Genomic DNA, 21,852 nt, shown 5'->3' with positions numbered 1-21,852 from the left:
CTCCTGTGCTGGGAAAGCCAAATTTTTGTCATGGCAAAGGTCTACACGGCCTCACTCCCCTCCCAGTCCTGTCACGTTGCTTTTGTGTCTTTTAAAATAACTCGGATAAAGATGAACAGCTGACTCCTCACAGAAATCTAGGACGCCTGTGCTGGAAAACCTGTTTTTGAGATATTTTCTCCATCAACGTTTGATGTCTTAAAGAGTTTGAGTTCCTTGGTATTAAAGATGCAACCATATATATGAACAGCACCCACAACTAGGACTTGCTGTGAAAGGAATGAATTCAGTTTTACTAATAGGAACATTAACTTCCTTTTCTCTGATTTACTGAATGTTGCCTGCCTACGGGTTCACTCGTTTTGTGACACACTGCGGTTTGGTTAGGCTCCCCTCTGAGGTCTTGGGTATTTTACACTTGCAGGACAACATTTGATTCTTAATTAAATATCTTGATTAATAAATAACAAATGCTTTGGCTTGAATTTTAAGATAACGTAGTCAGCATGTATAGAAAGAGCCTTAAATAAAATCACCCTAGAGATGACTGTGAAGTACAGGAATAATTAGAGAAGGGTTGAGAGTGTGATAATCGCCAATAAAGTGGTTTCTGCCATGCTGGTGCAGAAATTCTGCACAAATGCCTTGTCCCCAGCAATCTAGACCTCACGCGAAGGAATCTTTCACCTGCGTGTAGCTGCCTGGAAGTTAGTTGTGCTCAAGTTGTTTGTCGAAGCTCCCTCTGTAGTCGAAGAGATGAGAGGAAATGGCAGTGGGCACACCAGCTGAGCCATTTTTCTTCTTCCTTGAGGTGCCTGTCTCTTCCCATTCACCATAATAGGAGCCTAGAAGATTAGTTCAGGCTTGGACACTCAATTTTTGTACAGCTGGAGCTGGGCAGACGAATTGTTAGCCTTCAGTCTTAACTTTCTGGATCTCTTTTTAGTTAGCATTGTCAGAACTGTTGGCATGTTCTTTTCCTTGACAAGTTGATGCCAACGAGGGCTGAACCTGGAGTTCAGATGTATACAGCTGTGTGTCCTCAGCCTGTAGTGAGCTGTGTCTGGTGGAGTTTCTTACCAGTTCATAACCCTTTTGAGCCTGTCCTGGGGGTTGTCACAGCAGTGGCAGCACGCTGCTGTCTTCTGGTTGATGAAACAGCTGTGGCTGAGCCATGCAGCGGAACTGGCAGGGCATTTATGAGAGACCCAGAGCTTATCACATCCCCAGGGTCATCCATGGTATAGCACTGGGCTTTTTCTTCCACGGTAACATTTTGCATTTGCTGCTAAAGCCTAAAAATGTCTGTAAATAGGATGAATGAGCACCAGTTTGCTTGTGATGTGCTCAGATTGATGCGTGTAAGGCTTTGGTGTGTGCAGAGTATAAGAGTCCTAGACTGGAAGAATTTGTGATCTAAATATTCAGAACTGACAAGTGGAAGGAGGCAAGAAGATATGAAGCAGTTTGCGCGGGGAGATACACTTAGATGATGTTTGAAATGTCTTCACTCTGAAAGCTTGTAACTTGTGCAAGGTACCTGTCAATGTACATTGGCTCCCTCCTGTGCCAAATATTGCTGGAAAAAGTAATTAACCTTGGATTTCCACCAAGACTGCAGACTGGATGTAATGCTTCTGTTACACGTGGTACGTTATGTCCCAGAGAGAAAAACGTGGACAAAAATTGCAAATGAAGTGTAGTGGGCATCTCACGCCTGACTTCCTGAGACTCTCTCAAAACCATAGCGAAGTTTTCCTGAGCAGAATGAGGGAACACAAATGAAGGACAGCGTAAAAGTGGCTTTAAAATTGTGTGCTGCCGCAGCCCTGTTTGCTTGGTTCTTTCCTGCTGAGGCCTCTTTGCCTTTTTTGATATGCACGCGGATGCACTCCTCTCACCAAAATGCAGAACTTTTATTTCCACAGGAGTTCAGACAAGTGTTTTTTTTTTTTTTTTTGAGTAATTAGTGGTGAGCAATGGTAGGAAAAAGCTCCACATAGTTTGGGGAGTGGGGGGAAGGAACAAATTAAGTGTTGGGTATACCTCCTCCCGATATCTCATAGGGCTTTGTTCCATTTTTGACTGTAGCTCTTTCCAGTTCTGAGCCACAACCTCTGCAAGCTGACATGAGGGTGTTTTGGATGATGGATTATGTCATTTCGGAGCAGTGGGAGCACATAGGCTGGGGTCAGATTTTGCAGCTGGCCTGATTTATGTTCTGTTCTTCAGCTGAATTACCCTGTCTCTTGCAGACTACTGCCTGGGCTGCCCAGAAGGGAGAAAAAAGCTGTCATTTAATACATTTCACGTTTGGTGTGGAGATTCCCAAATTGTGTGAAACACATGCAAGCTTCTTCAGTATGCAAAGATGTAGGAATGTGGCACCATTGTTACTGGTGGAAAAAAAAAAATAACCAACAGCCTCATTTGGCACGTAACTGTGGCGGGGTTTGGAGGGATGGCCAAGGCCTCGTTTGAGTGAGGCAGTGGTCTGGAGGGATTGCCCATCTAATGCAGCCTGAGGCACTGCATGTGGAGCAGCACAGCCTCTTTGTGGGGGTAGCCAAGCACATGTTTGAGATCTTGTAGTTTAAAAGATCTCTGGAGTAAGGAGCAAAAACGTTGCTCGTGCATATGTGCATGTCTGAACACTTGGTTCTGGGAGTAAGGCAGTTACCCATCTTCAGTCTTAAAGCTGGGATCTCAGAGGTTACTTGTGGCAGAACGAGAGGCACAGTCTGTGTCTGCTGTGTGGCAGGTGACAGTGTATTGCTTCTGAACGCGTGCGTGCGTTGCTGTCTGAGTGATGTGCTCATCTGAGCTGCCTGTAACCGCTGGCTTGTGCTTCCTTTTCAGGGCTAGAACAGAACCAAGACTGCTCGTGTTGTACCGCAGGTTAGCAGTGGGGTAAAAGGCTTCTAAGTCACTGATGCCAGCTTTTATTGCATTTAATAATTCAGGTAGAATAACAGCTTGTTCTTCTGCGTAAATGTTGTAAACTTGCTCTTTAGGTTTGGGAAGGCCCAGAATGAAACTTCTTTCTCTGACTTCTCTTTTTTTTTTTTTTTTTTTTTTTAATGGCTTATACAGTTTGCAGCATTAAAAAGTAGACTTGGAAACGTGATTATAGGTCTTCTCAATTGCTGTTCGTAAGATAAACAGCAGAACACAGGCGAACGTCATCTGTCCCATATTTCTATCCTGCTACAATTCTGAAAGCTTGGAAGTGAAAGGAGATGGGTAAGATGAACAGAGTAGAAATCAGTGACTGAAATAATCCTTGGTAGAAGCAGAGGAATCATAATGCTTCCTGAGTCCTTAGTGTGCTACTCAGGTTTCTACTACTGCACTTCAGAAATAACTACATCCAGAGGAAAAAATAACCAATTTCAGGCATGCTGAACCAGTATCAGGCAACACTACAATGCAGTATGAAGTTGTAGTGAATGTGATGCATGCAAGGCACAAGAGACAGAGAGGTCATTGCTTGCTTAGTGGGGAAAAGAAATGTTTTTTGTTTTTGTTTTATTGCACATATAAAGGTCAGGCTTTTTAGACAAAACCTTTGAGGTAAACTTAAATGTATTAGATACAGGATAGTTAAAGAACTAAAACCTGCAAGAACATCCTTGTTTTATTCTGATAACTGAAAGATTGTGAAGTTTTCAGTACAGTTACTGGAGTTCTTCATCTTGCCAGTGAAGCCATTTGGCTCCTCAGAACAGCAGCAGAGCTGGTGCATGCTTAGGGCCAAGGGAAACATGCCCTGATGGGGGTGAAACTGGTGTGCTTCAGTTAACATCACTGCTTTTTTCCAATTCCATCCTTCTTATTTGTGCTGAGCAGCAAACAAAGGCTTGAGGCTTTATAGACCCCTTTTCTTGCAGTGAAATGTGAAAAACACGGGTGGAGAAAAAATGGGGGGGTTCAGCTGCTGCTTCATGTCAGCAAATGGAGGCTGAACTCTGCTTTTTTTTTTTTTTTTTTTTACCGTTGTGCTCCATAGTATGTAGCATAATCACACAGCCTGGGTGCTAGGACTGGAATTCACGTAATGCTGTGGTGCATCTCTGGTGAAGGATTAAGGTACAATAATTGGACACTTCTCTTGCTTGGTGTTCTGTTCTTGTTTGCCACAGATTCTTATTTTTGTTGTTGTTTTTTTGTTGTTTGTTTGTTTTCAACTACTGGCATCAGGCAGGAAGAACATCATGCTCTCCATCTCTTCTTTCTTTTGATATGAGTTGTCACATCCTTACAGAGTCAGGGTTGAGAAAATGAACTTTAAAAGCTCTAGAAAATAGAACACAATTAATACAAATTTACGTCTATTTTAATCTCAGTTTTAAGCCACTCTAATGATATTTAGAGATATGACTTGACATTTTGTTTTGATTACTGAAGTTGACAAATTCAGCATACTTTTTTTTTATTATTAAAATAGTTACATATTTTTTCCTTAAATAAGCCACCTAAACAATTTTCCTGATCTTTTGGGATAGCTTAAAAAATCCTATTTGTAAGAACAGGAGAGCAGAAAATGGAATAGGCGGCCCTGTACCTGATACTTGCTGCATGCAGTGCTCTGGCCAGAGCTGCGCTGCCTCCAAGGTCTTTGAATTTGCTGAAGGAAGAGGAGGAGGAGACAGAAGGGAGGTACGGATGACCCTGACAGTTTGCTGGCTCTATGTGGAGCTGTACACAATTTTTTGTTCTCTCTTCATTTTTTTCAGAAGGCCTTGATGATATTTTAGTCATGAAAACACCAAGCAACTTTCATCTTTATTTTGATAAGATATTGCAGTCACTTCAAATATATCATTTCTGCAACAAGGTTTATAGCTAAGGAAATCTTCCTCATTGAGAACATCTTCCAGTGCAACACCTTTGGAACCATATATCTGTTTATACAGATGTCAGATGAGTCACCTCAGTCAGACAATGGATTTTGAAAGAAAGATAGATATAACTGAAAATAAAAGTGGCATATTTAAAATTATACTGAATATATAGGGGAAAATGTATTGTTCTGTATTCCATAAAAAGATAAATGAGATTCAGGGTGACTGTTCAGAGTCTTAAATCAAGAAATGAGCATGAGTCTGTCAGTTCCGAGTTTATTTCTTGTTTTTGTATACTCACTTTTTCTATGTAATGTTATAGTAAACAAATATATTTTTGTAGCTATATGTTTTAGGAGGTGGAAGAATGGAAACCTACTAGCATAGCAGGCAATAAGGTCTTGTTATCTTGTTTGAAAGGTAACTATGAAAAGAGTTTATTGTTACACTTCTTGGTTTTGTGGGGGAATAAGGCAGTAGCATACTGTGGCTGTTCACTATAAGCACTCTGGGCTCAAGGCACCACATCTGAATATTCCCAAATGTGAAATATACCCGAGCTTTACGTATTAAATCAATTCCATGTTTGACACAGTCATAAATCCTGTTATGCAAGCTAAATTTTCATAAATTGAAGGAAGGTGGTACAAGAATGAGGAGGAAAAAAAAAACCTGTCATATGTGGCAAAGGAGTTTCGGCACATATTTCAAGAAGTAGTGTGAGTAATGCTAAATGGTACCTACAGTGCCACCCAGGTCATTTCTGGCAGTCTGGAAACACCAACCACACATGGAAATAGAAAATGTAGATCCAGTGCTACATCCCAGGGGAGCGCTGCCCTTGGTAATGGATCTCCTCTCTTCTCCTCTCTTGCTCTGAAATGGAACTTACCATTTGTGCTAACCCCAGTATTGTGTGGGGGCTACCTTTTGTGGGGCATGGAGCTTTGATAAAGTGATGGAAATATAATGTTTTGCTAAATTCGCCATACCTGATGCCGACAGCTGAAAGGCCAGGCCTATTCTTACAATCTGAATGGAATTAGGTAAGCCCAATGAAAACCAGGAGGGCTGACATTGCAGTGTAGAGGGAAATCCAGGTATGTCAATAAATAAATAAAAACATGCATGTGCATGTTGCATTTGAGAGAACGTTGCTGAAGTGGTGGGTTTCAACACATGGCACTCAGGACATCTAATTTCTAAAGCCGTCCTGCACCTTCCACTAGGTTCTGTTAAATGTGTGACCTGTGTGAGCCCAAGGTCTGAGTGCCATTATTTCTCTTGGTTTAGTCTTTTTGCAGACTGACAGGGTTTGCTTAAAAAGCACTGTTTATTATTCTGTTTTACCCTGTGTTTATTTGGATCCCCATTTTCCAATGCACCTTACTTGGCTTTTGCAATGAGGGCAGAAGGATTAATTTCCTCTGCCGTTTTTCTGCATGGCTGTTTATTCTCATATCTGATATTTTTTTCAGTGAGGTGTATAAATTAATTTTCACAGTGCTCCTGTAAAATGGGAGGCAATTGTTCTTTTTCTTATGGATGAGGAACAGAGGCATAGAGGACTCAAGGCCCAAATTGGAGATTTATAAGGCCTGTTTGTCTCAGACTAGGTAGTTTATATATATATTTATACACATGCACACATATATTTGTGTTATATGTATCCTAAGCACACCCTCCATTAACTCATATTTATCAGCTGTGATGATGCCTTTGTGCCCATCAAATCAGCTCAGGTGATCTCTGTCCCTGAAGTTAGTGGATTAACTGAAGGCAGCTGAAGGCTGTCTTCCCAAATGCTGAACTGGACTGGAAAGGACGGGGGACTGCTGGTAGGCTTCATGTTTATCTGCAGGCGGTAGTGAGGGAAGGTTATTGTATCCTAAAGGACTTTTTCAGGTCTTTGACCTGTGCTCTGGCAGGCAAAAATGCTTTTGTTTCTCCCTGCAGCTGTGACCTCTTCAGCCTGATCCCATCTATTCTGTTGTTTTAGACCTCTCCAGACAATTGCTGCTTGTTGTTTTCTCCAGATAGGTGATGTTTGCTCCTCAGTCTCTTAGCCTAGTTTTCATGCCTGCTCCTAGACTCACTTCTCTGAAGCTCTCTTTTCCTCTGTAGTTCTTCCCTAGCTAGTTCCAGCTTATCATCTGATGTGGTTATTTTCTCAGTCTGTTCACATTTGTCCCTGTTGCTATTAGCCTGTATTTTCTTTACTTTTTTTTTTTTTAATTGCCTCATAGATCTAGTTTCTTTGTTTCTTCATCTTTCCCAGTTGGTTCTCAGATCCCTTTCCTAAACAATCTCTCATTACTACACCTCAATTTCTTCTTCCCACTGTAACCTGCCATCCCAGTTTTCATTCAGTAACTCACTTTCCTATTTTTGGGGGGAGCTATAGGAGGTTATATTACAAGAATGCTTTTTTGTTGTTGTTGTTTTGTTTTTAATGTATGCTCCTATGGTGACATTAGACAGCTTCTTCCATTCAGCTCCTTGGTAAGTAGATGCTGTAATAGAGGTGGACCCCACATGGTGTGCAGCACTGCAGAACTCCAGTTGGAGTGAGAGCTGATCCCATCTAGATAGGACAGCACCCAGGGTCTGGAATCTGCAAGCAGTTTAGTTACCAGTATCTAGAAAGTCTGCTCGACATGTGTGAATTTTGGTTCTTCCAAGACTTCTAAGTGGACCACAGTCATCTGTGAGTAGATCTTTCCAGATTGGTTTAACATTTCTAGTAGTAAACACTAAAAGGCATGAGATCAGGCTTCACTGCATGTTGCTCAGCAAAACAGTGGGAAGAAAACTTGTCTTCACCTCTAACTTAGGCAAATACAGCATGGTGAGTATAAATATTGCCTACCTTGAACCATCAGCTTGAATCCCTGTGGTGGAGGGTATTAATTGCTATTGAAAGTGCAGCTTGGTATAGCAGATGTGTTCACATTTTGATTTCTGAAGAGAAGTGACATCTGATGTTGAAGAAAAAAAAAATTGACCATACTAACAGAACAGAAATGGCCTGTGGAATTGAACCTGCAAGTGCCCTTAGATTGCATACAAAATACCTGCAGGCAGAAAGATCCCTGAAAGAATGCTTCTGGTTAATAGGTGGGCAAATAACCCAGGACAGAATGAGCTACGTAGCCATTTTTGTAGCCTCGGGATAGGTGGAAGCTGCAAATAGCCAACACTGAAATGTTGTGACCTTTTCATCTCTCCCGCTCATTAGGTACATTGAAGAAAGTCCGTCTCTGAGGCGTATGACGATGATGAGGGAGAAGGGGAGGCGTCAGGCCATCAGAGGCCCGGCGTTCATGTTCAACAACAGAGGCACGAGTCTAACGGCTGAGGAAGAGCGCTTTCTGGACGCAGCGGAGTATGGGAACATACCTGTGGTGCGCAAAATGCTAGAGGAGTCAAAAACACTGAATGTCAACTGTGTTGACTACATGGGCCAAAACGCCTTGCAGCTTGCTGTAGGGAATGAACATTTGGAAGTGACAGAACTTCTGTTAAAAAAAGAGAACTTGGCACGGATTGGAGATGCCCTGCTGCTCGCAATCAGCAAGGGCTACATTAGGATAGTGGAAGCAATTTTGAATCACCCTGGCTTTTCAGTAAATAAGCGACTGACTCTGAGCCCTTGCGAGCAGGAGCTCCAGGACGATGATTTTTATTCCTATGATGAAGACGGCACCCGCTTTTCTCCAGACATCACTCCCATCATTTTAGCTGCCCACTGCCAAAAATACGAAGTTGTGCACATGCTGTTGATGAAAGGAGCAAGGATAGAAAGACCTCATGATTATTTCTGCAAATGTAATGACTGCACAGAGAAGCAGAAGCATGATTCTTTCAGTCACTCTAGGTCAAGAATAAATGCCTACAAGGGACTGGCCAGTCCGGCTTACCTGTCCCTCTCCAGTGAAGATCCTGTACTCACAGCTCTGGAACTCAGCAATGAGCTTGCCAAGTTGGCCAACATTGAAAAAGAGTTCAAGGTAATGCTGGCTTTGTACTTCTCTCTCTTTGTTATTTTTTTTCAAGCCGATGCTACTTCATAGTGTCCTTAGGTGCTTGAAATTATTTCCTGCCTGAACTTTTTCAATTGCAAATGCTTTTATATTCTTTCTCGCTCTTGATTTTGAATTCTCAATACATAAGCCTTCCAAAATAATTTCTAATAAATAAAGTGCTTTTGTGCCCTCTGTGCATGTGGAGAAAAATGGAGAAAGGCACAGTGTATTCTGATAAACTTGCATAAGATGAAAACCAACTTTGCTGTAGCAGACAAATATTGTTTTTCGTTACAGATGCTGAGTAGCATAATGCAGGGAGCAGAAACATTGTGCTTTTCTGAAGCCTACTGCAGCACTGACCTTCCCATTTTGCTATTTATGCTAATATTTGAATGAGGTCTCCAAATTGTTAAGAACACAGGAAGGATTTTTTAATCAATCTTTTAGAAATGTCACTTGTTCGCAACTGGTTGTTAAGCTGATTAAAGATGTAGCTCTAAAGCAGTAACAAGAGCTACATCTGATTTAGTATGTCAGCATCTTGACTTCTTTTTGATTTGCACTTCTGTTTAGTAGCTTGAAAAGTACAGCTTTCCCCGTGTTGTAAAAATAAAACAAACCCACCAACAAACAAAGGAAACACCCCAAACATCTGAACCTTAGCCCTCGTAGCAGCAGCAGGCTGCATGTAATAAGATAAGCCTAGCTTGGGGAATGACAGATTGCTCTCAGTGAGTAGTGATATTAATAGCGCTGTATCTAGCTGGAGCAAAAATTTTAATGGGGTTCTTCAGGGTCAGTGTTGGGTGCCACTTGTTTAAATAATATCTTCATAACTGATCTGAGAGAGGCAAGAGATGCATTAATCTTTTCAAACAACAGCAAGCATTGCTAATGCTGGAGTACTCAGAAGCAGCATGGAACAGCCTAGAGGAAAATAGGCAGAAATGGGAAAAAGTCAACTTGATCACAGGAGAAAGCATCAGATTTAGATGCCTGAAAAAGAAAAGCTCCAGACAGAGCTAAGAGGAGAAAGGAAGCTCCTGCGTTGAGGAAGATTCAAGTATTACCACTCACTAATAAAGTATAGAAGTCAGCTTAAACCTTTTCTCTTCTTCCTTTGCTGAAGGAACCTCTGGATACCATGCTGCGTGTTGTGTAATTTGGAAAATGGATTGAGTATTTACTGGAATGTATTTATTCAGGAGTATACCAAAATGTCAGTTTTTCCTTATCCTCTGCTGAGAAAGTACTGAACTGGGAAAGCTCTTTGTGAACGTAAAATTGAAGAGTTGGGGGTTTTTATATATGTGGAGCCTGTTGGCTTGTGTGCTTCACACGATGGATTACAGTTACATGCCTCACTTAGAGACCATTACAGAAGGTTAAATCTCTGGTGTGTACAACTCAGTCTGCTTTATCATTAATTTCTTCTCAGCTAGGCCAACAACTGAAGAGCCACAGGGTCTCCAGAAACATGTGCCAAAGATGGAAACTTATGGGGCTTCTGAGTAACGCTTCAGCAGTTGAGGATGCAACTTTTTTTTCCCTCCCAGTTTTTTAGGAAGAACTTGTCTGGGTTGACACCTCAGTGTCTCTACTATCTATTTACTTTCTGATACTGCATATAAGGTGTGAGTGTAGCTGTTCAGAAATGCTGGTGGGCTCAGGCCCTCAACTGAAGCATCACACAACTTTGTAGGCCCCCAAAATACAACCTCTGTTTTGTTTTTCTTTTTGGGGAGGATGTAGATGACAAGAACTGAACAGAAAAATTTCAATAAAATTATAAAGTTACAAGAAACTCACGTGTCCTTGGCACTGATACCATTGACATGAGTTTAGTCTAAGAAGTAGAGTGAAATTTTGAACGAGAAAAAGCATCATGTTTCAGCTGGACTTATTTCAAAATAGAACTTAAGTTGCCTTAATTTTTTAAATATTAACTTATCACAGAATAAAAATATTCTGTTTTTTGTTTGTTTTTGTTTTCTTGAACTGTTTAGCCTCTTGATATTTTGGGAATGCCTAGAACCCAAGGAATTCACTACTCACACAGATTTCACCATTTGTGAATACCACTTGCAGATTAGCCAACCTTCCCAGGTGTACAGTATAATTCTGTTTCAGAACCTATTGTAGAAACTTCCTGGCTCCTTGTTAGTCTGGGTAGTCTAGCTTCTTACCAAAATGACAGCATTCCAGTGGAAGCACTGGTTTCCTTGTTGGCCTTGCATTGATCACTTTTCCCCCTGTTTCTTATGAGTGTCAGGGCATTCGTCTGTTCCCTCACTCCAGGTGGAAGGGGTGCTTGTTTGTCTCTGGCATCAGTTGTTAACTGCCCTTCGTTGGAGGAAGGGGGAATGGAAAAGTGAGGAGGAGGTAAAATGAGCAAGGAATTTTTTTAGCACCACTCAGTCTGGGAAGGGCTGAAATCACACAACTGATGAGAAGGCTGTGTCTTCCTCTGGAGCTGTGGACAGGTATTACAGGGCTGGTGGCAGCATGAATGTTATACAAGGCGCTGTGCTGACAGCTGCAGAGGTAAATTTAGGAGAAATCAAGCAGTGTTTCTGTGTCTGACAGAAGTCGATTGTGAGAGCTTGCCACATTTGATGCTATTCCAATTTGTAGCTGTATGTTCGGTGCTTTCTTTTCTGTAGGTACATCATCCGAATGTGTTTTGCTAATAACTGTGTGCATTTTCACGTCCCGAGGGAGAAGGCTTCTAGTCTGACACTTGCACACCCTGCAAGTGAGAATGACTGATGGACTGTTGGTGCCTTCTCCTTTAGTATCGTCATGGGAAATGCTTAATTATTCCAGTCAAATTCTAAGCATTGCACAACGCTGAGCGTAATTGTTTCAGGGGAGAGAAAAATGGACAAAATCACTTTCCCACAGAAAATGGGTGGATGGATCTACTTAAAGGGACTTCTAATGACACGCATTATTTATTCCTACGATCCACGGCCCATCACATCACCTCTGCATGCTTCCAGCAGCACTGCACTTCCTGGGCATGGAGCAGTCACGCAGCAAATTCCTCTCTAGGTGGCTTTCCCACAGCGGAAGAATATGAGGTGAAGCTGCTTAAAAATGCCTGAGGACAAAGCTTCCCAGTATATGCTTACTGAACTGAACTTTACATCTTCTGCATATGCAAAGTCCGGTCTGCTCCTACCACTTAGCATTTGTTAGTGCAAATGCTGATGTTCACGTGCAAACCAGCATTTGCACAAGTGCATTGAAGATGTGGGAAAGTAGCTGAAGACATTCACTCAGGACAGTCAGTTCTCCAGTGCAATTAAAAAAATTAATTATGCCGATACCAGGTTTACCTCGTGAGAAAGGATTCAAAGAAACCCATGAACCCACATTTTTCTTGGAAGATGTAAGCCATGTAGCTAAAAAGTACTGAAAAGGAGTAATAAAAAAAAAAAAAGTAGATGGGGAAATGGGAGCCCTGAAGACCACTTTACTCTTTTTTTTTTTTTTTTTTTCTGTCCTCAAGCTTCCTTACTTTGTACTTCTTTGTGAAATCCTTAATCTAAGCTCCAGTTGCTTCTTTTGCTACTCTTCATCTATTTCATTGTAGAGTTCCTTCTTGATCCTATTACTTCTTTTGTTCTTGGATTCCACTTACCTTTTTTTCTGCTATTTAGTTACCTTCTCAGATTTTCTTATCTCCCTTGTAAGTGCTCTTCTGATTTTCTACTTTTTTTCTTTTTAATTCTCTAATTAAAAATATATATATATATATCTATCATTCTCCCCTTAGGTTTATTCTTGGGCTTTCTAGTCCTGGTAAAATCAGGATAGCGTGTCTGAACGTGCTGGTGACTCCTCTTTAGGTCTAGAAACTAGCTAGGGGAGCAGCAGAGGTTATCAGTGCCTGGCAGTCAAAGCAGCAAGGTGGTGTTCTAGTGACTGCTGTAACAGCATATCGTACCTCTGGCCAGAGCCAGAACTGCAGCGTTTCTCTTCCTTGCTGATCTCAGTCATCATTTCAGCAGGATTTCAGAAATTCCAGTTTTTGTCCTAGTCAAGACAGCTACCAAATCCTACAGCAAAATCCCTTCACTCCGACGTACCTATTGCTTTTGCACTAAACATCAGTCTATAAAAGGAGCTGATTAAATTCTCTCCTGTCATGTTTTCAGCAATGTTTTATGTGTAGTAGAGGTAATTAGAAAGCAGCAATGCTGATGAAGTTGTGTGTCTAAGATTCGGGACCAGAATTGTGCATCTCTCCAGGCTTCTTTGTTGTTTTTGATGTTTGTAAGTGATTTATAACCAACGTGTCTGCTCAGAAAGAGTCTTCAAGATGTGCTGAAACTAATGGTTTGATTCTGTTCTTTTGTTGAAAAGGACAAAACACATTAAGTTAGAAAATGTTATGGAGTGACGTCCTACGGGTATCTGTCATTACGAGTTGTTAGGGACTTCCAAGGTGTACTGCTTTGTACTTGAGAGACTGGCTAGAAAAGCTCAGTCTGGAGCTAGATCTTGTCTTACTATAAACAAGTGTTCATTATAATGGTTGGAGAATTAGGTTTTTGAATCCCAGCAGCACCACAAAATGCTGCGTGATACAAATATTCCAGTTTTTTGTTTCCTTGTTCTACGTTTAGCAGACTGCCACTGCACTGCTATGGATTCCTGAAGTTAGCTGGTATTTGCCCTCTTCCTTGAGACCTTTGAAAAATGTTATTGCACAGTGATGGGAGGATTTCTATCAGTCGGAGTAGCTGATGGAGCTTTTCTTTGGAGTGACCAGAGAGACGCAGGGCAAGGTGACTGAGAAGCCACGTGATGGTGTGCGTGTAGCAGCTCTCAGCGAAATGCAGTCCTGTGGAGGCCAGCTCAGTTCTGTCAGTGAGAATTGCACTTGCTGATGACACATCCAAATTCAGCCGACCAGAGCAAGTATCACAAAGGTCCTAGCTCTTTATATATCCTATGTATGGGATAAATCCCTGTTCCCAGTTCTGCTGAAAGCTCCCACTGAAACTACCGGAGGATGTGGACGTGCATCTAAAAGCGGCACTTGTCTCTGTTCCAAGTCAATTTACATAGTGTTATCTCAGCTGAACTAACAAAGACTGCTCAAGCTTAAGCTATGTTTAGGCCCAACTTTCAAATGACAGGGCTCAGGTCCATAATCATTAGTGCAATTATGTCATTGATTTGCATATACAGTTCCTACAGTTATATATGCAAACTGGCTAGCGAAGTAGTTGATCTCAAAAGGGCCATTTAATACTTCATGCTAAACATGCATGTGTGAATAATTGTATATGCTGTGTTTGAAATAGTTGTGAACTGTGATGCTCACAGCAATGTGCCTTTTGGATAACAGGAAACAGATACGTACATTTTGCTTCACTACATGAAGTTACTTGTTACTTCTTTAGAACAGTTTGAAATCTTATGGATGAAATCCGCTTAAGGTTTGTATTCATTTGATTCATTCTTTGCACATGTTAATTTCTTTGCACAAAATTCTGCAGGAACTCATGAGGTGATCTTTAATATCGTTAAGGAGAACAGAGTATGCAGAGGTGGACGGGCTGAGGTCCAACGAGTGGTATGTGATGAACTGGCAGTGAGGCACAGCTCTGCAGCTCCACTCGTGAGCAGTTGGCCATTATCCACCGGTGTCAGCTACGGTATCTGCGAGATGTGGAATACAGGCTGCTATTTTTGATGTTAAAAAAATGTCCGCATAGTCATTAATTTTTTGGAGAGAGATCATTTAAGATGATAAAGCTAACAAAACCAGCTGAGTCAGGAGGCTGTGACTTCGTTGAAGAAGCATTTTGTTGATCAGGGAAGCAGAGTCCCCTTATTATCATGAAAAACAGGCAAAAAGCCCCGCTGTATAAGCAGCTCTGTTAGTGCATTACTCTGGTTTGGCATTCCCCCGAAGAGTAGCTCCACTTTAAAAATCTGGCAACTTGTGCAGCGTATAGTAGGGCTTTTCAAACATGGGCTTGGGTGCTTCAGAAAAGGAGTTCTGGTGGCATCATTAAGGACAAGGAAGGGCCGAGTGATCTGGTGGCTTTGTTCATGCTCACTGTCTTCTCAGGAGAAAGCAAAGGTGTGTGTGGATGACTGAGGCCACAGATTCTGCTTTCTGCTATTCATGCAACACCCCAGAGGCAGAAGATTGCTTGAGAATTGGGTCCTGTGATTACAGTGTGGATAACATTTGGCTGTTTAATTCTATGAGGCAATCAAATATCCTGAGAGAAACTTGATTTTACTAATAACTAAGTAAGGACCTGGAGAGGGAAATCTGGCAAGTATTCCTACTGTAAGGTTCAAAGCCTCAGTCAGATGCTAACAATGTACAGACTGGTTTTCAGTTCTCATAACAGCATCTGTAAATATTATAGCCTATATTTAATAATAAAATTCACAGAACTAAGCTTAATCCATTGTACATCTCACCTTGCCTAGCAAAAGCATAGCTTTTACAAGCAAGTGATCTATCCACCTATCAGGAATCACTAGCACTGTTATTTTTTCCAGCTGAAATGCAGGTAACTCTTGTATAGTAGGCAACCAGTCTGTGCAAAGCAGCCTGGCCTCCAGCGAGCAGCAGGGCTGCTCACGGAGCAGGTAGGTGTATTTTCTGGAGTGCCAGATAGCAGAGCCTCAGCTGCGAGGGAAGAAGCTTTGCACCCTCTGCCAAGATGAGTCAGGAAGCCTGATGTGCACGTGGGAATGAGTCCCTGTTTGTGAGAGAGAACGGTGAAACGAAACATCCTGTGGTCTGTTGAGATAGCAGCCTGCATGTGATGCTACTGCCGTCACAATTCATTTCCCTTCTTACCGTAGTAGCGTGATTTTGCAGTGCTTTGCTGTTTGTAGGCAATAATTCACACTTGTAGCTACCGATACAAATGTATTCCGCCTGCTTAGTTCGTACTGATTGAGAAAACTGTTCACTGAGCAGTTGCTCAAAGTGTGTGTGACTGTAGCAGAAATTTACTTTGATGTTCACATTTTATGAAAGTGATGCCAGGTATACTTGTGTACCTGTGCGTGTACGAGATTTGGTGACACCTTACATGCAGGGAAATAAAACTTTATATTGGAATTTGTTGAAAAGTTACTTCTTGGCAATATAATTTCTTGCATGATGTTTCTGTGCTCTTTTAAGGAAAAAGAGGATAATTAAATGGTAAAGAAAACAGGGAACCTGTATCAGGAGTAACTACTTCTCCTGTTTCTTCACAGTTAGCAAAGAAATGAGGAAAAAATATTTTAAGATGGGATGAAGATGCAGCCCACAAATAGACAGCACATATTCATTCATCCAAGGACAAAATTAGTGATGCGTCATAAAGCACTTGAATAATACAAAACCATCCAAACTAAACTTTATTAAACTTTAATGAGATGTCACCTTTGAGCATAGGATAAATAACAACACTAAAACAGAGAGCTCTTTTTCTCTGGTAAATTTACAAGTGCCTGCAAATTCAGGTGAGAAAGAACATAGCTTCTTTCAGCTTTTTAGTTTCTTTTTATATAGTACTGCTGCTGAAGTCAGTGAACTTCCTCTATCTTCCCATGTGCCATGAGTAGTGGTTTTACAGCTGCTTTATAGTGCTAAAGGAAAGTGGATTACCAACCTTATTCCTGTTTGGCTAACATGCTGCATCTGATTATTATTATTTGTTTATTTTTCCTGAACTATTTCATTAAATGCCTTTTTTAGCTGTAGTGAAAATGTGGAAGCAACTCCTGTTTGAAATGGGAAGTTAAAGGGGAAGTTTTCAATCACTGATGCATAGTAATTACGTTTTGAAAACAACTTCATATAAACAATGCTAAGAACATAGGAATTAAGTAAACTTGAAGGCAAGGTACTGTTTTTGCACCTGCTATGGTTAACTTTAATCTCTGCTTTGTCTTCACTGGCAAAAATACTCATTTTCTTTCTGTGTTGTCTTGCTAATATGATGAAGAACCTGTGTGTGCTTTACTTAATATCCTTCACAAGCCTGGCTCTTACGAGTTTATCTTTGTAGTACTTGGCTTCTATGATGATTGCTATTGAGGCCGACAGTTGCGGAGCCCTCCTCTGCAAGGCCTTTAGCTATGTAGGATTTGATGACTAATAATTTTCACATCTTTTACTTGAAAGCCTTCTCTACCTTCAGACCTCCATGCTTCTAAGTATGTGAAACTCCCTTGACTTGCTTTCTTACCAGACTTTGCCTTTTTGAGGTCCTAAATCTTGGATGCTTACTTATCCTTTTGCTGAATTTAATCCTGAACCCTGGTATTTTTATAATTGGTTCTTCTCTGCTATTCTCCTTGATTACCAAAAATTAAACTAAAATAGCTGTGTTGGTTCAAAGTTGTTCAAGCTCATCTGTGACCAAAGAAAATAACTGGGTCCTGTTTGGGTCTATGATTAAGACTGCTTGTTTCCAAGTCTGTATCTGGGATGTCAGTCTTCCATAATATGACAATTCCTGGTAGTATTTTTCTGTATCCAGTAATGTTTCATTTTGATTTGTATCTGAATCTGACTTATGGGTTTGTTAGCTGATTCCTGCAATTACCCTACGCAGCTTCTTTTCCCAAAATAATTTGATGCTAGTGAGAGCATGTTATTTCCTCTATCATGTTTTATAAATGCTAAGTTAAAAATTTAATAAACCTTAGCAGCACAAGCAACATACTTAGACATGGGAAGAAAAGTTAGGTTTTGGGGGGAAGAAAAATAGATGTTTTTCACATGATGAAGACAGAAGTGTTAATGAAGTATTTTCAGGAAAATTGTAGCCACAAAGGAAAAATCAGTGTCTCCAAAAGTGATTTAAAAAAGGTAGTGATTGCAAATGAACAGTTCACTGATGAACAGTGAACACAGGAAAAACAAAGAGAGAGAGGACTCAGAATAGCATTCTGATGGGAAAAAAATGAAGAAAAGCTGTGGAGTAATCAAAAAAGAAGGCTATGCTACTTTGAGCTGGATTCTGAAACATTTGATATAACAGGGTAAAACAGGTACAGTCAAGTTTCCTCCTACAGCTATAGCTTTTTGTGAGGAGTTCGGAGGCTGCATCACATGGAGTCACGGAAATCTGGCTGAGAGGTCACAGATACACATGAAGACAAGTTTCTGCCGAGCTAGATATCAGATAAGAGCTTAAACCTAATGTCACAGTGGTGGTGGAAGACCTACAAGCATAAAAAAAAAAAAGTGCAAATAAAGACTCAAATTTGCATGTTAAACTGTTAGCTTCAGTTTTTGAAAAGTAACCACAAATGTTGCTTATAGGGAAGCAGCACAAAGGTGCATTTTTTTTCCTTGCTGTTGACTCAAGCCTGTTCCTCATGGGCTGTTTTCTCTAACCCTTCTGTTTCAGAATGACTATCGCAAGCTGTCTATGCAATGCAAGGATTTTGTGGTTGGTGTTCTCGATCTCTGCCGAGACTCGGAAGAAGTGGAGGCCATTCTGAATGGGGATTTGAATTCAGAGCCAGTTGAAACGCAGAGACACAGAGCGTCACTGAGCCGTGTGAAACTGGCCATCAAGTATGAAGTCAAAAAGGTAAGTGCTTTCAGACAACATAATAGGAACACCATGTCATCTCACTGGCCCACACGTGTTACGAACTGATGCTCTGTTGCATTAGAGGCAGCCATAGTGTGTGTAATCAAGATTTTCACAAGGCAGAAGGAGGCTACAGTGAAGGAATTTTGTTTAATCCATTTTGCACAGCCGAGAATTGGCAGGAGATTTTAATGACATAAATCAGCTGTGTTAGCAAGGTTATGCACAGTTGATCAGATTCTTCTAGAGATTAAAAAAAAAAAAAAAAAGCAGAGACAGATTTTCACTTAGTAAAAGTAAAGATGTATCTTCCTGCCAGTCTATGATAATATCTACTCAAAAGAGAAGACTGTTGTTATAAAGGAATTGGTTTCAACCAAAGAAAAGACCAGGAATGTTCATTATTGCTTCTTGTTACTTTGCTTTCTGCCTTAAATAGGGCAAGTAAATTCTGGAAAGTAAATTTCTTAAAGTCTGACAGCTTTCTACTAGTGTTCTGTGAACACATACATATTTTTGGAAAGAAAGAATTTCCTTTTACTACTTTGAAAATGGAAAAGAGAAGATATAAGTTGCCATGAAATATTTTTTCTTTCATTTAAAATATGACAGTAAATCAAAGAGCTCACAAACAACTGTGTGGATTTCAAGAAGTGGTATTATGGTGAGAAATCTTGAATGATTTACTTTGTGTATTTTATTTTTTTTTAATAAAAATCAGTCCTGAAAATTAGGGAATATATTTGTGGTTAATTCATCAGTTACTTTCAGTTTGTCATTTATGCACCAGTATTTGTCAGCATTTTTAAGGAATGTGAGTTCATTAAAATTTTATGAATGAGTGTTACGTAAAGGAAGATGGAGCTCAGTCGCACACATTTGATATGATGCGTATCCATTTGTTGTAGCGGTCTCATTATCCTCAAGACCTCACAGCACTAGCACAGAAAATAGTTAATACAGTGTCCTACTGTGAGAAGACTCAAGAAATACAATATCTATGTATATTATTTACAGCTACCTATTTACATAGTTACTATCATTTCCATTCTTAGCAGCCATTATACTTTCATCATCTCTGCAAGAAGTCTTGTGTCTTTCAGAATAAAAAACACTGTATTATGTGGCCACCCGTTGAGCCCATCTGACATATAAAATGAATCGTAAGCAACCTGCTAGATCAAGTGGGAAATGGTGGTGTTTTCATGTCCCCAAAATATGGAAACAAGTTGTAGACAGATTGCAAACAATAAATCCTTGTTTCTGGTATAGAATTGTTCTACAGCTGATAAATGCATATTAATTGCCAAAACTCAAATTAACGTACATAAAGTATTAGATTAATTAAGAGTGGAACAGGGAAAAATAAAAGCACATAAGCATTTAAGTTATCATGTCTAAATAATGTTTGTTTTGTATTTTAAATAATGATTCTTTGTTTTGTATTCCAGTGTGTACCAAACCTTTTCTGAGATTCACATCTTCATTTTCTTGCTGAAGACTGTGAGTCTCTTCTAAGAGTTCATTGTTGCTGATTAAATTCATTGCTGAGCAAAGGGCCACCCAGGTCTGTTAAGAATAGTGGAGATCTACATAGTGCAAAAAAGACAGTTCCACGTAGCAAACTTGTTCTCGTCTCCTGCAAGAGATTAGTTTCTTGTAGAGGAGCTCAGGGTTTTGGCTCCAGTTCCTGACAAATACAGTTCCGACTCTACAAGACTAATGGTGATGGTGGGAGGACATAAACAGATGGTGCAGGGCTGTTACCATATTCATACACGTGCTGTTCTCTCTAAGTGGCTGTTAGAGAGGGCATGGCAAAAATCAAGCCAGGACGTTTCTCTGCCGCGGTGGGCCTTTGATGCTGGGTTGGCTCCCTTACAGCTGTGGCAGATCATTGCAATGCTCTGACCTCAGAACAGATTCAGATATGGGAACTCCACGAGGGGTACTTTGAATCCTGAAACTGTAGGAAGCAGGCAAGGTTTCTTAGGTTGCAGTATTTCTAGCTATGCTTCTGGGTCAGGAACACTCAGGTCACTTCACCATTGCAGGACTGGTAATGCAGCCAAATGGAGCTGCAGTTCATGGAAGGGTTAATGAGCAGCGTGTCCTCTGCGGGGGGAGGAGAGACGGGGAACAGCATATGACAAGTGAGCAAATGCTCTCAAATGTTCACTGCTGGGAAATGCAGATTTTAATTCTGTTAGTAATGAAATTCTTGCACTTAATACCCTAAGCGCTGCACTAATAGAAGCCCATCGTGTAAACAGGCTGTGATTTTTGGTGTTAGGGTTCAGGCTGGAACTGCAGCTCCAACAGTGAACGTCTAAGGGAATCAGAAGCCGAGAAAATTGGTTCCAAGTACTGTGCTCTGTGCTGAATTGTTGCTGCAGTATTGCTTTTAGTGTTGTATCTTAACTCTGTCTGTAGACTGCCAACACAGTTTCAGAGAACTTGCTGACACTGAGCCACATTCTTCATGGGAATGACATTTCCAAGTGAAATCAGTAAAATTTGAGTAAAATTACAATGTTTAATTTTCAAACACTAAAGTTTCTAATTGATAGGAATGAAAATCGGGAAATCTTTGTTATGTGCTTGTGTATTGGAGTATGTGAGGATCTGCTCCTGCTAGGTCCCAACTCAGTCATTAGTATATTAGGAATAAATAACATTCTAATCATCCTTAGTCATACAAAAAAAATATTTACATTACTGATCATTCAGTTCATGGTCATAAAACAGAATGCATTTACAATGTTACACTCAGTTACAGATAAAATTAAAGCAGATAAATTAAAATTGGGAATTCCTTAGTGACCTGATACGGGCCTCATGCATCTTCACTGTACACTGGGGTTTGGATTGGGTCATAATATATTAGACAAATGTAATAAGTAAGATCACCATATGTAATGAAAAATAAGAGACTGCATGAGAAGTAGAATGAGAGAAGAGATGCAGAAGGAAGAAGGTGTCAGGATGATATGGCTGGTAGGTAAAAGGTGACGTGAACTACTGTGCTGTGAAGAGATGAAGCAGGGGGGCAGGTGGATATACAGGGAAAAAAAATGAAGCAGGGGGTCAGGTGGATATGCAGGGGAAAAAAAGCAGGTTGCAGTTGCTTTCAAAATAAATACATAAAAATAAAATAATTTTACAGAGACAGAAGGATGAATTGCTGAGCTATTATGGATGGGACAAGTGACACGAGTTGCTATGAGGAATTGGAAGTGGTGCGTGCTTTTGCAATTACCAGCAGTTAAATACATTGCTAAGATGTTTAAAGAACCCTTAGATTTACTGCCAAAGAAGAGCTCGCTATAACCATTGGCATCTTAGTCGCTAACTTCTCCCTTTTCTGGGGAAAATTATAGCCCAGGCAGATCTCCT

General features: G+C 40.5%; 1 protein-coding gene across 4 annotated transcripts in view; it reads left to right on the top strand.

Moving 5' to 3' along the window:
* The window catches only part of TRPC3 (transient receptor potential cation channel subfamily C member 3), a 40,918-nt gene that overhangs the window by 958 nt on the left and 18,108 nt on the right, over positions 1-21,852 (top strand). For 2 of the 4 annotated variants that reach the window (XM_068680645.1, XM_068680646.1), the window contains exons 2-3: positions 8,083-8,854; positions 18,268-18,453. In XM_068680645.1, coding sequence (XP_068536746.1) covers positions 8,083-8,854; positions 18,268-18,453 — 958 coding nt within the window. Of the gene's footprint in view, positions 1-6,598; positions 6,683-7,348; positions 7,552-8,082; positions 8,855-18,267; positions 18,454-21,852 lie in introns of those variants that run through there. The other 2 variants (XM_068680649.1, XM_068680648.1) reach the window with 2 other exon arrangements.

The sequence above is a fragment of the Anas acuta genome, chromosome 4 (genome assembly GCF_963932015.1).
Source record: "Anas acuta chromosome 4, bAnaAcu1.1, whole genome shotgun sequence".
In the NCBI taxonomy this organism is placed as follows: Eukaryota; Metazoa; Chordata; class Aves; order Anseriformes; family Anatidae; genus Anas; species Anas acuta.
The sequence above is the reverse complement of the archived record's forward strand: the minus strand, read 5'-3'. Positions and strand labels throughout refer to the sequence as shown.